This window comes from Rhinoraja longicauda, chromosome 19 (assembly GCF_053455715.1).
Source record: "Rhinoraja longicauda isolate Sanriku21f chromosome 19, sRhiLon1.1, whole genome shotgun sequence".
In the NCBI taxonomy this organism is placed as follows: Eukaryota; Metazoa; Chordata; class Chondrichthyes; order Rajiformes; family Arhynchobatidae; genus Rhinoraja; species Rhinoraja longicauda.
This window is the reverse complement of record NC_135971.1, coordinates 26,852,810-26,870,023: the sequence shown is the minus strand read 5'-3', so window position 1 is coordinate 26,870,023 and position 17,214 is coordinate 26,852,810. Positions and strand designations below refer to the sequence as shown.

Below are 17,214 nucleotides of genomic sequence, written 5' to 3'. Positions count from 1 at the left end.
AGGAACGGGGTACTGATTGAGAATGATCAGTGATGATCACATTGAATGGCGGTGCTGGCTCGAAGGGCCGAATGGCCTCCTCCTGCATCTATTGTAAAATTTAAAAAAATGAATTCCTGATTAAAACTGAATCCCCCGGCTGTGATCTTCAAGTTTAGAACAATAGATGGCCTTGTGTGTTTGTGCTGGTGAGACTTCAGTTAGAGATATTTAAAGCTTGTTTGGTGATGATTATTTTTGTATTCCCCTTTTATGTTGTGTATGTAGGTGGTGCCGGTGCTAACTGGGCGTGAGGGGGAAAGGATGGCCAACGCGAGCGGGACAAACGCATCTCTTGGCAACTTCACGGACTTCGATGGAGGGAGCCCGTACCAAACAATTGAGGTGGTCTTCATCATGATCGTGGCCGGCTCGCTGAGCCTGGTGACCATTATTGGAAACATTCTGGTGATGGTGTCCATCAAAGTGAACCGGCACTTGCAGACCATTAACAATTACTTCATCTTCAGCCTGGCCTGCGCTGATTTGATCATTGGGGTCTTCTCCATGAATCTCTACACCATTTATATCGTCATGGGCTCCTGGCCCATGGGTCCGGTGGTGTGTGACCTGTGGCTGGCTCTTGATTACGTTGTCAGCAATGCCTCTGTTATGAACCTCCTCATCATCAGCTTTGACCGCTACTTCTGCGTGACCAAGCCTCTCAGCTACCCGGTGAAGAGGTCCAACAAGATGGCGGGCATGATGATCGCCGCCGCCTGGCTGCTCTCCTTCGTCCTCTGGGCCCCGGCCATCCTCTTCTGGCAGTTCATCGTGGGCGGGCGCCAGGTCCCTCAGGGCGAGTGCCACGTCCAGTTCTTCTCCAACCCCGTGGTGACCTTCGGCACGGCCATCGCTGCCTTCTACCTGCCGGTCATCACCATGGCCGTCCTCTACGTGCACATTTCCCGCGCCAGCAAGAGCCGCATCAAGAAGGACACCAGGGAGCCGGAGGTGAGCAGGGGCGGCACCTCGCCCAGCCTGGAGCGGCACAAGGTCGCCAAACCCAACAACAACAACGTCTCCGGCCCCCTCGACGGGTTGCCGCAGGTCAAGGTACAAAACGGCAAGGCGGCCGGGGAGGCGGTGATGGGGAACTGCGGTCAGGGGGAGGAGAAGGAGGTGTCCAACGACTCCACCTCGGCCAGCGTCGCCCCCTCCGTCCAGAAGGAGGAGGGGGAGGAGGGGGCGGTGGACGGGGGCACCAGGGTCAAGGCCGCGGCCCCTGCGTCGTCCTCAGGCCGCTTCACGGTGGACGGCTCCACGTTCTCCTGCATCAAGGTGGCGACCAAGTCTCGGACCAGCGAGAGCTGCCCAGCGGCGGCAGACCGCGACACGGACCGCGGCGAGATCGTCAGGATGACAAAGGCACCGGCCAAGAAGAGGAAGGGCGCAGTGTCGCGGGAGAGGAAGGTGACCAAGACCATCCTGGCCATCCTGCTGGCCTTCATCATCACCTGGATCCCCTACAATGTGATGGTCCTCATCAACACCTTCTGCTCTGTCTGCGTCCCCAATACTGTGTGGACCATCGGCTACTGGCTCTGCTACATCAACAGCACCATCAACCCAGCCTGCTACGCACTCTGTAACGACACCTTCAAGAAAACCTTCAAGCACCTACTCTTGTGTCAATATAAAAACATAGGCGCAACGAGGTAGAGAAGCACAAAGCCAAGCACATCCCAATGAACATTTTATACCCATCGAAGCTGACTTTCACTATGTTTCTCTGTAAATGTATGTAATTAATATGTTCAACATAATATGTTAACAATGCCAGAGTATATTTCCAGTACACACTATCCATAATGTGTCGAAAGCACATTTCAACTATGTCCGATGAATTTTTAACGTCTGTTGTAAATGAAGAGTGTGTTGGTTATTGGAGACGTAAGGAACTGCAGATGCTGGAATCCTGAGCAAAACACAAAGTGCTGGAGTAACATAGCGGATCAGGCAGCATCTGTGGATGGAAAGGACAGAGGATGTTTTCGGATCGGGACCCTTCTTTGGATTAATTGTAGTGGTGGGGGGGGGCAGTAGGAGGGGAGAAAGCTGGGAGAAAGAGGTGGGGACAGGACAAAGCATGGCAAGTGATAGGTGGATACAGGTGAGGATGGGTTTGGTTGGCAGATAGGTGGAGTGAGTGACAAAGGCTGCAGGTGAGAGGGTGTCAGATACGGAGGGGAGAGGAGTGAAATGTGAAGCCAGAGAGAGTGATCTGGGTGGAAGGGGAGGGGAAGGAGAGAAGAAAGGTGAGGTAGTGACAGATATGTGTGTGTATTGAGTGGGGGTGGGGGATGGTACGTGGAAGAGAGTGGTGGGCAAGGCAGTATCGATTTGACTTTGACTTTAGAGATACAGCGCGGAAACAGGCCCTTCGGCCCACCGAGTCCGCACCGACCAGCGGTCACTCAGTGCACGAGAACCATCGTACACACACGAAGGACAATTTCCAATCTTACCGAAGTGATTAACCTACAAACCTGTATGTCTTTGGAGTGTGGGAGGAAACCGGAGCACCGGAGAAAACCCACATGCTCACAGGGAGAACGTACAAACTCCGTACTGACAGCACCCGTAGTCAGGATCGAATCCGAGTCTCTACCGCTGCACCAGCGTGCTGCCCCAAAGTACTTAAAATTAGATAATTCAATGTTCAAACCATTGTGTTGTAAGCTGCCCTCTTGTAAGGGAATAAAAGATGAACCTGTCTAAAATTTAAGCATTATAAAATGCCACAGGGATGTTCATTGATATATATTACACAGTATCAAAGATAATAACCAGAAGGGTCCCTTTTTTCAGACTGATTCCATAAACTAGTGTACGAAAGAATCAGTCTGAAGAAGGGTCCCGACCCGAAACGTCAGCTATCCATGTTCTCCACCGATGCTGCCTGACCCGCTGAGTTACTCCAGCACTCTGTGAAACGTTACCTATCCATGTTCTCCACAGATACTGCTTGACCCGCTGAGTTACTCCAACAATCTGTGTCTTTTTTAATATTAACTAGTCCCTTCAATACTTTTGTGCTTCTATTATATCCTTATAATGTAATTAAGAATCTGATTTCGTGGCTTCAATTTCCGATTCACTCATTAATTAAAAAAAGGCATTTAATGCAAGAAAAAGATCTTTCCTTTTATCCAGAAAATATATTCTAAACTAATAATTCATAGCATTTTATTGTGTCCTAGCCTGATAGCAATTCATTAGAATAGTTCTCTTAGTGGATTGCAATTTTTTAATCAGTTTTCAGGCGGCACGGTGGCGCAGCGGTAAAGTTGCTGCCTCACAGCGCCAGGTTCAATCCTGACTACGGGTGCTGTCTGTGCGGAGTTTGTACGTTCTCCCCGTGACTGCATGGCCTTTCTCCGGGAGCTCTGGTTTTCTCCCACACTCCAAAGATGTACAAGTTTATAGATTAATTGGCCTGGCATAATTGTAAATTGTCCCTAACATGTGTAGGATAGTGTTAGTGTGCGGGAATCGCTGGTCGGCGCGGACTTGGTGGGCTGAAGGGCCTGTTTCCACGCTGAATATCTAAGCCCTAAACCAAACCAAATTGTACCTTTCCGTTGCTTAGAACACAGCAACCACGAGCTCAGAATTCCATCAACAACAATAATCCATTCGGTTTTAGTAAACTGATTTTCACTAACCTCCATAAATTCTTGACAGGAATCTCTAGAAACGCAGAGCTCACCATGCTAATAACCTTCTAACATAGAATCATAGAGTCATAGGGTGATGCAGTGTGGAAACAGGCCCTTCGGCCCAACTCGCCCACACCGGCCAACAATGTCCCAGCTATCCTAGTCCCACCTGCCTGCGCTTGGTCTGGTTAACCTTCTATTAACCTTCTATTAACACGTCTAACTTTGAGGAAGAGTCCCCACCTGAAACGTCGCCTGTCCATTCCCCTCCACAGATGCTGCCTGATCCGCTGAGTTCCTCCAGCACTTTGTCTTTTGCTCAAAGTACAAGCGTCTGCAGTTCCTTGCATCTCCTGCTCTGCCTCCTAAACTGATGACTCGAACCATCCTTGGTCTCCTCCTGGTTACCAATCTCGTTGTTAACGAGGGAGTTGATGGAAGTGATGACGCTGGCTGCATTTCTGAGGCAGCGCCTCCTGTCGATCTCCGGAGGCGGCCAGGAATGCCTCAATGCCACCACTTCGTGTGGAGACTGAGGAGATCTGGCATGTCTCCAGTAATTCTTCCAAGCCCACCGTGGACAGCGTATTGTCGGCCTGCATCACGGCCTGGTTGGGGAACAGCTCTGCCCAAGACCCCAAGAAATTGCAGACAGTTGTAGATGTAGCCCAGCCCATCCCACACACCACACTCCCCACCATTGTAGATGTGGCCCAGTCCATCCCACACACCACACTCCCCACCATTGTAGATGTAGCCCAGTCCATCACACAGGCCAGACGCGTACATTCACGGTTACATCACGGCATTTTCTGTCTTTTGTTGTAAACCGGCATCTGCAGTTCTTTGTGTTGTTTGGGCAGCTTACAACCCAGTGGTGTGAATATTGCTTTCTCTAACTTCAAGTAACCCTTGCTTCCCCTCTCTCTCTGCCCCTATCCCAGCAACGTTATTGTACTGGCTGCAAAGTCGTCTCGTTGAGTCTCATTGTCTGTAACTCGTTTTCACCCAGCTCACAGCTGACAGTGGCCTGTTTCCTTTATCATCGCTACCTTTTTGCATATCTTTCATTCATTTGTTCTACACCTCTCTACATCAGAGAGTTGTGAATTTGTGGAATTCTCTGCCTCGGAAGGCAGTGGAGGCCAATTCTCTGAATGCATTCAAGAGAGAGCTAGATAGAGCTCTTAAGGATAGCGGAGTCAGGGGGTATGGGGAGAAGGCAGGTACTGATTAAGAATGATCAGCCATGATCACATTGAATGGCGGTGCTGGCTCGAAGGGCCGAATGGCCTCCTCCTGCACCTATTGTCTATTGTCTATCACCGTCTGTATCTCTCGTTTCCCTTTCCCCCGACTCTCAGTCTGAAGAAGGGTCTCGACTCGAAACGGGTAATTATAGACCAGTTAGTCTGACATCAGTGGTGGGGAAGATGCTGGAGTCAATTATAAAAGACGAAATTGCAGAGCATTTGGATAGCAGTAACGGGATCATTCCGAGTCAGCATGGATTTACGAAGGGGAAATCATGCTTGACAAATCTACTGGAATTTTTTGAGGATGTAACTAGGAAAATTGACAGGGGAGAGTCAGTGGATGTGGTGTACCTCGACTTTCAGAAAGCCTTCGACAAGGTCCCACACAGGAGATTAGTGGGCAAAATTAGGGCACATGGTATTGGGGGTAGGGTACTGACATGGATAGAAAATTGGTTGACAGACAGAAAGCAAAGAGTGGGGATAAATGGGTCCCTTTCGGAATGGGAGGCAGTGACCAGTGGGGTACCGCAAGGTTCGGTGCTGGGACCCCAGCTATTTACGATATACATTAATGACTTAGATGAAGGGATTAAAAGTACCATTAGCAAATTTGCAGATGATACTAAGCTGGGGGGTAGTGTGAATTGTGAGGAAGATGCAATAAGGCTGCAGGGTGACTTGGACAGGTTGTGTGAGTGGGCGGATACATGGCAGATGCAGTTTAATGTAGATAAGTGTGAGGTTATTCACTTTGGAAGTAAGAAATGAAAGGCAGATTATTATCTGAATGATGTCAAGTTAGGAGGAGGGGGAGTTCAACGAGATCTGGGTGTCCTAGTGCATCAGTCAATGAAAGGAAGCATGCAGGTACAGCAGGCAGTGAAGAAAGCCAATGGAATGTTGGCCTTCGTAACAAGAGGAGTTGAGTATAGGAGCAAAAAGGTCCTTCTACAGTTGTACCGGGCCCTGGTGAGACCGCACCTGGAGTACTGTGTGCAGTTTTGGTCTCCAAATTTGAGGAAGGATATTCTTGCTTTGGAGGGCGTGCAGCGTAGGTTCACTAGGTTAATTCCCGGAATGGCGGGACTGTCGTATGTTGAAAGGCTGGAGCGATTGGGCTTGTATACACTGGAATTTAGAAGGATGAGGGGGGATCTTATTGAAACATATAAGATAATTAGGGGATTGGACACATTAGAGTCAGGAAACATGTTCCCAATGTTGGGGGAGTCCAGAACAAGGGGCCACAGTTTAAGAATAAGGGGTAGGCCATTTAGAACGGAGATGAGGAAGAACTTTTTCAGTCAGAGAGTGGTGAAGGTGTGGAATTCTCTGCCTCAGAAGGCAGTGGAGGCCAGTTCGTTGGATGCTTTCAAGAGAGAGCTGGATAGAGCTCTTAAGGATAGCGGAGTGAGGGGGTATGGGGAGAAGGCAGGAACGGGGTACTGATTGAGAGTGATCAGCCATGATCGCATTGAATGGCGGTGCTGGCTCGAAGGGCTGAATGGCCTACTCCTGCACCTATTGTCTATTGTCTATTGTCTATTGTCCAGAGATGCTGCCTGTCCTGCTGAGTTAGTCCAGCGTCTTGTGTCTTTCTTCATCTCATAGGGGAAGCGTGTTTATCCAGACTAACGGACCTGCACGCTGCCAGCAGGGGGGGACAGCACCCTGTTAGTCAGATCTCTGTATAAAGTGGAGGATGGACAATCTGATTTTGTGTTCAACTCAAGTTTATTTGTCACATACACATACACGATGTGCAGTGAAATGAAAGTGGCAACGCCTGTGGATTTTGCAAAATTGTTTTACAGTTACAGCATATAAATTAAAGTTAATACAGAGAAGACAAAATTTAGTCCCTGGAGTTATAATAGTTAACAGTCCTGACGGCCTGTGGGAAGAAACTCCGTCTCATCCTCTCCGTTTTCACAGCGTGACAGCGGAGGCGTTTGCCTGACCGTAGCATCTGGAACAGTCCGTTGCTGGGGTGGTAGGTGTCCCTCATAATCTTGCTTGCTCTGGATCTGCACCTCCTGATGTATAGGTCCTGCAGGGGGGGGCGAGTGTAGTTCCCAAGGTGCGTTCTGCCTAACGCACTACTCTCTGCAGGGCCTTCCTGTCCTGGGCAGAGCTGTTCCCAAACCAGACTGTAATGTTGCCGGAGAGGATGCTCTCTACAGCCCCAGAGTAGAAGCAATGAAGGATCCTCAGAGACACTCTGAATTTCCTCAGCTGTCTGAGGTGGTAAAGGCGCTGCTTTGCTTTACCCACCAGTGCGGCAATGTGCGTTGTCCATGTCAGATCCTCTTTGATGTGGACTCCCAGGTATTTAAAGCTGCTCACCCTGTCCACAGTAGACCGTGTTGAGCATTTGCACGGTTTCAGGACTAGGCGAAGCTTTTGACAATGAATTGTAAGACAGGACAAACAGCATCTAACTGCTGCCTGGCACCTCCGCACACACGGCGATATTGTGGTACATCGTCACAGCTAGTTACAGCTGCTACAACAAGCTAGGTTTGTATCGAACAGTTCAACGCAAGAACAGGCCTTTCGGCCCACAATGTCCGTGCTGAATACGATGCCAAGGCAATCTAACCCCATCTGCCTGCACGTGATCCATATTCCTCCATTCCCTGCATGTGCAAATATCAATTTAAAACCCACTTAAACGCCACTATCGTATCTGCCTCCAACACCACCCCAGGTAGCGTGTTCCAGGCCCCCACCACCTTCTGTGTATAACGTTTGCCCCACACATCTCCTTTAAACTTTGCTCCTCTCACCTTTAATGCGCTCTAGTCTTTGACATTGCCACCCTGGGAAAAAAGGTTCTGAATGTCCACCCGATCTATGCCTCTCATCGTTTTATGTACTTCTGTTGGGTCTCCTCTCTATCTGTGGCATTCTAGCAAAAACAATCAAGTCTGTCCAACCTCTCCTTTGTAGCTGGCACCCTCTAATCCAGGCAGCGTTCTGGTGAACCTCCTCTGCATCCTCTCCAAAGCCTCCACACCCTTCCTGCAATGGGGGCGACCAAAACCGCACACAATACTCTGAATACAGCCTGACCAAAGTCCCACAACGTGACCTCCTGACGCATACACTAAACGCTCTGGCCAACAGCTTGGTTTGATACTTGCGGGGATGGCTAAACTTGTTGGTTGGAAATTTGTTCAGACGGAGGGTTTGATGAACAGATGCAGAAGACTAAGGCAACTGGGATGTACTGCCGTCACACAAAACTTACCATACGATACGACAGAGCTTTATTCACCCCAGGAGGGAGATTGATCTGCCAACGGTCATAAAAACACAAGATGCATGAAACATGAAGTTAAAGTGACGAGTGGGAAGGATTGGGGGATGTGCAAAGATTGGAGGGGGAGGGAGGGGAGTTTTAGTATATAGATGTCCCAGGTAGAACGATGAAATGCTTACTTGCTGCAGCCCAACAGAACATGTAAACATAGTGCACCGTGAACAATATAATAAACGAGTATTGTTTCTCCCCCTCTCCCATCGGGCAAGAGGTGCAGAAGTGAGAAAACGCACACCTCCAGATTCAAGGACAGTTTCTTCCCAGCAGTTACCAGGCAACTGAACCATCCTACCACCAACTAGGGAGCGGCCCCAAGCTCCCATCTACCTTATTTGAGACCCTCTAACTATCTTTTATCGGACTTTATCTTGCACTAAACATTATTCCCTTTGTCATGTATCTATACTCTGCGGATCGCTTGTTTCCAAATACACAGGACAAGATGTTAGAAATCCAAAGTGCCAAATGTCAATTTGCTCCCGGTGGTGATGGGAGGCTTATGCACTCACCTATGCTCATCCGATGTTGAGAAAGGCTAGGCAGACACGTCATTGGGGTTATCAAGTGGGCACCTACTTTCATCGACGTTTCGCTGATTGGACCCACGACGTCTCCAGTAGGCTCAGCAGTGCATTCTGGCTTCCCAGAACCACTCCCCTCTACATCTGCGTAGCCGGCTTATTTGGGAGACCAGATTGGGTCTTTCCTCTTCAGCCAGAGCCACTGGCTACTCCGCTCTGCCATCTGTGATGTTTCCTTGATAGCCTGGCGTAGGGCTTGTCCGCTGATCCCCAGGTCCTTCATCAGTCTTACGGTAGATGTTGCCACAAATCCTCGACATCCAACTTCTACAGGGCAGATCTTTGCTCTCCAGTCCCGCTGTTCTGCCTCCGCTGCAAGGTCTGTGTAGCGCAGTTTCTTTCTTTCAAAGGCTTCCTGCACAGCATCCTCCCAAGGGACTGTGAGCTCCACAAAACACACCATGCGCTGAGAGTTGGACCAGAGGACAAGATCAGGCCTCAAGTTGGTGATGGCTATCTCTGGTGGAACTGTAAGCCGCTGGTCCACATCCACCAGCATCTGCCAGTCCCGGGCTGCCTCCAGCTGTTCAAACCTTGTCCTTGGTGGAATTTTCCGTTGCTTTTGTTCCCCCTCCCGAACAAAGGCAATTGGCATAACTGGGTTGGTTGTTCTGGGCGGCAGGGCATTGTTGGTTGTTCTTTTGCTTTCCAGAGTCGCTGCCAAGCATTTGAGCACTTGATTATGTCTCCAGGTGTACCGTCCTTGGTAGAGGCTTACTTTACACCCAGTGAGGATGTGCTTACGCGTGGCTGGTGTTGAACACAGGGGGCATGATGGATCTTCGCCCAGCCATTGGTTGAGATTTTTTGGGCTAGGAAAGACATCATAGGTTGCCCGTATGAGGAAGCTTATTCTGCTCGCCTCCATCTCCCACATGTCCTTCCAGCTGATCTTCCGCTTTTCCACACTCTCCCATCTCATCCACTGGCCCTGTTTAGCTTGCGACACAGCCTTGCCACACCTACTCGACTCCTCCTGTCGGCGGACTTCGGCCGTGACCAACTTCCGGCGCTCCAGTGAGGATGCCTTGTTCCAGCAAGGTCGCTTTTCGCCAAGCCCCAAGCCACTTCGTCCGTGTTGGACTTGCCCAATCATGTCGCCTTGGTGGAGAGCAGATTTTTCCTGCTGTGTCGCATTCTTAGCCGTCCACTCCCTTCCTGTTGCCAGGGTTGGGGCAGCAGCTCGGATGACAGTGTCCCTCGATTCTGCCAGGGTCATCTCTAGTCTGACTTTAGTGCGCTTGAACTCCTCTGTGAGGCTAGAGAGAGGCAGCTGAAGTACCCGCTGACCGTACAGGCCTACGTTCCTCAGGCATCGAGGAACACCTAACCACTTTCTCACAAAAGAGCTGATTGTTCTTTCCATCTTCTCAACTCTTGTGAGGGTGATGTCTTACATGGTTCGTGGCCACATAAGGCGAGGTAGTAACCCAAACTGCAGGCACCAGATTTTCAGCTTTCCAGGCAACATGGATCGGTCGATGTTTGCTAGGCCTTTGATGATTTCTTGCCTCAGCTCATTTGCTTGATCAGTGTCCTTCAGTTTAGAGTCATACCATCTCCCCAGGCTTTTGATTGGCTTCTCTGACACAGTTGGGATTGGTTCTTGATCAATGAAAAACCTTTGATCCGTCAGTTTGCCTTTGATTATAGAAATGCTTCTTGATTTGGATGGCTTAAATTTCATTCTAACCCCAGTGATGTTCTCTTGAAGCTTCCTTAAAAGGCGCCTGGTGCAAGGTGCTGTTGTTGTTATGATTGTCATGTCATCCATGTGGGCCCTGATGGGTGGTAGACGGACTCCAGACATCAGCCGCTCGCCTCCCACCACCCACTTGGAGGCCCTTATGATGACTTCCATAGCCATTGTAAAGATCAATGGGGAGATGGTACACCCTGCCATTATGCCAATCTCCATGCAGTGCCATGTGGTGGTAAAGTCTGGCGTGGTGAAACACAGCTGCAGATCCTGAAAATAAGCCTTGACAAGGCTTGCGATGGTCTCTGGTATCCTGAAGAAGTCAAAGGATGCCCACAGGAAACTGTGAGGGGCGGTTCCGAACGCATTGGCAAGGTCAAGGAAAACGACATGCAGATCTCTCTTTTCTTTTCTTGCAGTCTGGATTTGGTGCCAAATCATGCTGGTATGTTCCAGACATCCAGAGAACACTGGGATGCCTGCTTTTTGGACTGTTGTATCCACAAGGTTGTTTCTCTCTAAATAGCTGGTCATCCTCTGAGCTATGATGCTGAAGAAGATTTTTCCCTCTACATTGAGGAGACTGATAGGGCGGAATTGGCTGATGATTGTAATCATGTATTGTCTTTCCGCTGAGTGGCTCGCAACTTAAAGCTATGCCCTCTATTGTTTGACATTTCCATGTTGGGATACTGGTCTACTCTACAATACAATACAATATATCTTTATTGTCATTGTACAGGGGTACAACGAGATTGGGAATGCGCCTCCCATACGATGCAATAAATTAATTAGCAAATCAGTATAAATTTAGACAACCCAGTGAAACAAATTGGAACAGTTTTAAAACAGAATAAAGTGCAAGTTGATCTGTGCCGGTTCACTGTGCGATGTGACCGTCCGGCTCAGCAGGACCGGTTCATAGCAGCTATGGCCCTGGGGATGAAGCTGTTCCTGAGTCTGGAGGTGCGGGCGTAGAAGGCCTTGTATCGTCTGCCCGATGGTAGAAGTTCGAACAGACTGTTGCAGGGGTGTGAAGAGTCTTTGTGGATGCTGGTGGCTTTTCTGAGGCATCGTGTGTTGTAGATGCCCTCCAAGGCTGGTAGCTGTTTTCCGATGGTCCTCTGAGCTCTATGGACTACCCGCTGAAGAGCTTTCCTCTCTGCCTCCGTACCACACAGGGATGCCATGTGTTAGGATGTTCTCTGTGGTGCAGCGGTAGAATGTCGTCAGCAGCTGTTGGGGTAGACCAGAATTCTTCAGTGTTCTCACGTAGAACAGTCGTTGCTGTACCTTCTTGACCAGCGCAGCAGTGCTATTGGACCATGTGAGATCCTCCGAAATGTGAGTGCCCAGAAACTTGAAGCTGGGCACTCTCTCCACACTGTCCCCGTTGATAAAGATCGGAGCCTCTGAGGATTTTATATACCTCTATCAGGTCTCTCCGATATTCCAGAGAAACAAAAACCCAAGTCCGTCCCACCTCCCCCTGTAGCATGTACCCTCTAATCCAGGCAACTTTCTGGTGAACCTCCTCTGCATCCCTCTCCAAAGCCTCCACATCCTTCATGTAATGGGGTGACCACAACTGCTCGCAATGACCCAAATGCAGCCCTATAAATTGGTCACGTGGTTTAGTTTAGTTTAGTTTAGTTTAGAGACACAGCGCGGAATCAGGCCCTTCGGCCCACCGAGTCCGCGCCGACCAGCGATCTCCGGACACTAACACTATCCTACACACACTAGGGATAATGTTTACATTTTGCACCAAGCCAATTAACCTACAAACTCGCACATCCTTGGAGTGTGGGACGAAACCAGAGCACCCGGAGAAAACCCACGCGTACGGACAGTACCCGTAGTCGGGATGGAACCCGGGTCTCCGGCGCTGTGAGGCAGCAACTCTACCGCTGCGCCACCGTGCCGTAATGTTCCACGCTGCTATTTTATGGATTGAAGCACAAGTGATTAAATTATTTTGAACGACCTACATTGTCTGCTGAAGTGTGCTTTGTGACAACTGGATATTGTATTGAGTGAGGAGAGGAAGTGAGAGAGTGAAAGTGTCAACTTCGCTATTGTTACTTTGATAAACCCTGAGTGATGCGGCCTCTTCCCACTTGACTCCATGCACAGGCTCTTCACATGATTAATAGCACGATTAACAGTACAAGATACAGACAACAATAAAGCTGAGAGTCGTCGCTAATCCTCATCAGAACGACTGCTACAGCGTAGTGTGGGGTTGACATCGAAGCTTGGCCTGGCAACAGCTCTACCCAAGACCGCTGGAAATGACAGGCAGTCTAGGATGGCACGGTGGCGCAGTGGTAGAGTTGCTGCCTCACAGCGCCAGAGACCCGGGTTCCATTCTGACTGCAGGTGCTCTCAGTACGGAGTTTGCACGCTCTCCCCCTGACCGCGTGGGTTTTCTCCGGGTGCTCCGGTTTCCTCCCACACTCCAAAGACGTGCGGGTTTGTAGGTTAATTGGCCTCTGTAAATTGTAATCTGTCCCCAGTGTGTTAAGTGTGCGGTGTGATCGCTGGTCAGCGCGACCTTGGTGGGCCCAAGGGCCAACTGTCCAACGTTACCGGAACGTTCCAGCCAGGCCGCCGAGGGAGGGCGGAGATACCGGCCCAACGGGAGTCGGCTACGGGAACGGATCTGCCGGCTCGGGCCGGGCCGGAGTTGCACAGCCCCGGCCGCAGGGGCAGTGTCCATCCGCCGAACGGCCGCGAGAGTCCCGGTGAGGTGGGGATCGGCCGCCTCGCCCGGCCCGGGGGGCATGTGGTTGTCGGGGGGGCTTCCGTGGGGGATTTCAAGTGCGCTCTCGTAATTTTGTCCGGATTAAAGGAGGTGCCAGTCCACTGGTTGCCGGAACATCAGTGGTGGACCTGTACTCAATGAATTTAACCCAACTGGACACACAGGGGGAAATGATCTTTAGTTTCTGGCATTTAGTCGAGTCATAGAGTCAAAGAGTGATACAGTGTGGAAACAGGCCCTTCAGCCCAACTTGCCCACACGGCCCAACAATCCCAGCTACACTAGTCATAGAGTGATACAGTGTGGAAACAGGCCCTTCAGCCCAACTTGCCCGCACAGGCCAACAATGGCCCAGCTACACTAGTCATAGAGTGATACAGTGTGGAAACAGGCCCTTCAGCCCAACTTTCCCGCACCGGCCAACAATGTCCCAGCTACACTAGTCCCACCTGCCCTTGTTTGGCCCATATCCCTCCAAACCTGTCCTATCCATGCACCTGTCTAACTGTTTCTTAAACATTGAGATAGTCCCAGCCTCAACTACCTCCTCTGGCAGTTCGTTCCATACACCCACCAACCTTTGTGTGAGAAAGTTACCCCTCAGATCCCTATTGAATCTTTTCCCCTTCACCTTGAACCAATGTCCTCTGGTCCTCGATTCCCCTCCTCTGGGCAAGAGACTCTGTGCATCTTGTGGGCTAGCAAATGATTTGCCCATTGGCCATGATTATCTTTGTACACATTGATTGTAAAATGTTGTAACACAAATAAAATTGCTGCCTGATTTTCTCACATGTGTGAGGGAGCAAAGATTAATTTCTCTTGTCGAGCGTGCCTTCCATTTTCTCTTTGGAGCGCTCCAAAGAACTGTTGGAAATGATGTTTCCATTTTACACCAACGCTACATTCCACAGATGAGGTCATCTGACATATTTGTTCCTGAATTCTTTGAAGTGAGTCCCTTTCAGTGACTATTATAGTTGTTTACTACAAAGAGGCATTTCTCAAACAAATCTTCCTGGCCTAACTGTTGTACAGTCGCTTTGAAGAGTAATTTTATTAACCATTATCGCTCCCTATTGTAGTTAATGGGCTACTCTGTCTACATTTATTGCGCCGACCACTGACTATACACTTCGATCCTCATGCTTGATATCTTCCCAGACATATATTAGCCTTTAGGTGCACTTTTCTAACGTAATATACAGACATCAAAACAGAAGACAGGTTGCGCCTTTTTTTTCAGAAGCAAGGAATTGCAGATGCTGGTTTACAGAGAAAGATACAGAGTGCTGGAGTAACTCAGAGGGTCAGGCAGCATCTCTGGAGAACATGGATAGGTGACGTTTCACAGAGTGCTGGAGTAACTCAGCGGGTCCGGCCGCATCTCTGGAGAACACGGGTTTCGGGTCGGGACCCTTCTTCAGTCAGAATTTTTTTCCAGTATCGAAAAATCAAATACTAGAGCGCACAGCTTTAAGATTAAAGGAGATGTGTGGGGCAGGTTTTTTTTACACAGAGGGAGTTGGGTGCCTGGAACGTGCTGCCAGGGGTGGTGGTGGAGGCGGATACGAGTGATAATTGTGATGGTTGTTCTCTGTGGATTCAACCTGTTGGTCCTATTCCACTCTGTGTAAGATGGGATGCATTCAACAGGTCCTAAAAATCTGAGTTGGTAATATTCCTCTGATGAGACCAGTCCCCTCGTCTGAAGAAGGTTTTGACCCGAGACGTCACCCAGAGATGCTGCCTGACCCGCTGAGTTACTCCAGCACTCTGTGAAACGTCACCTATCCATGTTCTCCACAGATGCTGCCCGACCCACTGAGTTACTCCAGCACTCTGTGAAATGTCACCCATTCCTGCTCTCCACAGATGCTGCCCGACCCGCTGAGTTACTCCAGCACTCTGTGAAACGTCGCCCATTCCTTCTCTCCAGAGATGCTGCCTGGCCCGCTAAGTTACTCCAGCACTCTGTGAAACGTCACCTATTCCTTCTCTCCACAGATGCTGCCTGACTCGCTAAGTTACTCCAGCACTCTGTGAAACGTCACCCATTCCTTCTCCCCACAGATGCTGCCTGACCCGCTGAGTTACTCCAGCACTCTGTGAAACGTCACCTATCCATGTTCTCCACAGATGCTGCCCGACCCACTGAGTTACTCCAGCACTCTGTGAAACGTCACCTATCCATGTTCTCCAGAGATGCTGCCTGACCCGCTGAGTTACTCCAGCACTCTGTGAAACGTCACCTATACATGTTCTCCACAGATGCTGCCTGACCCGCTGAGTTACTCCAGCACTCTGTGAAACGTCACCTATCCATGTTCTCCACAGATGCTGCCTGACCCGCTGAGTTACTCCAGCACTCTGTGAAACGTCACCTATCCATGTTCTCCACAGATGCTGCCTGACCCGCTGAGTTACTCCAGCACTCTGTGAAACGTCACCTATCCATGTTCTCCACAGATGCTGCCTGACCCGCTGAGTTACTCCAGCACTCTGTGAAACGTCACCTATGCATGTTCTCCACAGATGCTGCCTGACCCGCTGAGTTACTCCAGCTTTTCGTGCCTATCTTTCTAATTTTCATTCTATTTTGTTTAAAGTTGAAATTGTTTTGTTTTTTTAAATACCTTCACTGTCAACGTTATCTTTCTCAGGCAATGTGAAGTACATTCATTCACCAGCAATGTGTCTGCTCTTAAACGACTCCTCTGACAATGTTTATTATTCCAAAACAGTACGAGCTCAATGAACTGGAGACAAGTCACGCTGGTATTTCACTGTCAGAATGACAGCACGCCATCCAAAACACCAATCCCCTGTTTGAAACAATAACAGTAGATATGAGAGAGAGAACACTTCCTTCTCAACCACATTGATTCTATAATTAGCTTCTAATATGCAGGGACTGGATGCGAATGTTGGATAACATAGAACCAGTGTGATAGATGATCGGCGCGACTCGGTGTGCCGGGCACCTGTTACCATGCTCTATCAATCAATCTGATTACACGGGATACTGATTGTGAATGATCAGCCATGATCACATTGAATGGCGGCGCTGGCTCGGAGGGCCGAATGGCATACTCCTGCAGCTATTGTGTATTGTCTATTGTCATATCCATCAAGCACTGACCCAAGGAGAACCTACGCCAGCACAGGGAGAAGATGCCAACAGCAGCAGTGACCAGGATCGATCCGAGGTCGCTTAGCTGCCAGGCAGCAGTGCGCCTGCTGTCAATTTGACTTGAAGGAAAGGGGCGAAAAATGAGGACGCCTTATAACGCAAATGCGTTAGGAAATATAGTTTAGCAGAGGCGTGAATTGGATGTAGTATTTGCATTCATATGTGCATCGCGAATTCAATCTGCAACTGCTAGTGAACAATGCGAGCCTGGCCACGCCACGCCGCAGACATCTCGATGCGATTTATATTTACACGCATTACTTGTCAACTGCGGTAATCATCAAACTCTTCTTGTTTTAAAGTTGATGCTGTATTTTGCCTTCATATGGAAGGTTATAACATAAGGTATGACGCTGGAGTGTGATGAGTAAATCGGCCGAGATTCTTTATTCTCCACATTCCTCTGTGAACAGGCGAATGGAATTCACGATTGATATATATCCAGTAGACCCGTCCGACATTTTAATAATCGTTCTGCGATAGGCCGCGACTCTGTAAATCCAGCCATGGCCTTGGCCACTGCATTGTATTTGCTATTAGTTTGCGAAGTCCATCTTACAGATGTCCTTTCCTGAATCAGAGATGTGTGGGTGACACGAGTAAAGGGGTAGTTGGCAGTCTCATATACTCCATTTACTTTCGCTGAACTGTCAAACTGATGTTCTTCTGGAATAGTGAATGTTGATGTT

General features: G+C 49.3%; 1 protein-coding gene across 1 annotated transcript; it reads left to right on the top strand.

Annotated features, from left to right (window-relative positions):
• Positions 1-303: 303 nt before the first annotated feature.
• LOC144602742 (muscarinic acetylcholine receptor M2-like) lies at positions 304-1,701 on the top strand. Its single transcript, XM_078415880.1, has one exon. It carries the CDS (start codon positions 304-306, stop codon positions 1,699-1,701), a length of 1,398 nt encoding a protein of 465 aa, XP_078272006.1.
• Positions 1,702-17,214: the final 15,513 nt, after the last annotated feature.

Excerpts from the sequence above, each read along its gene's own strand:
- LOC144602742 (XM_078415880.1), top strand. The coding sequence starts at position 304 with ATGGCCAACGCGAGCGGGACAAACGCATCTCTTGGCAACTTCACGGAC.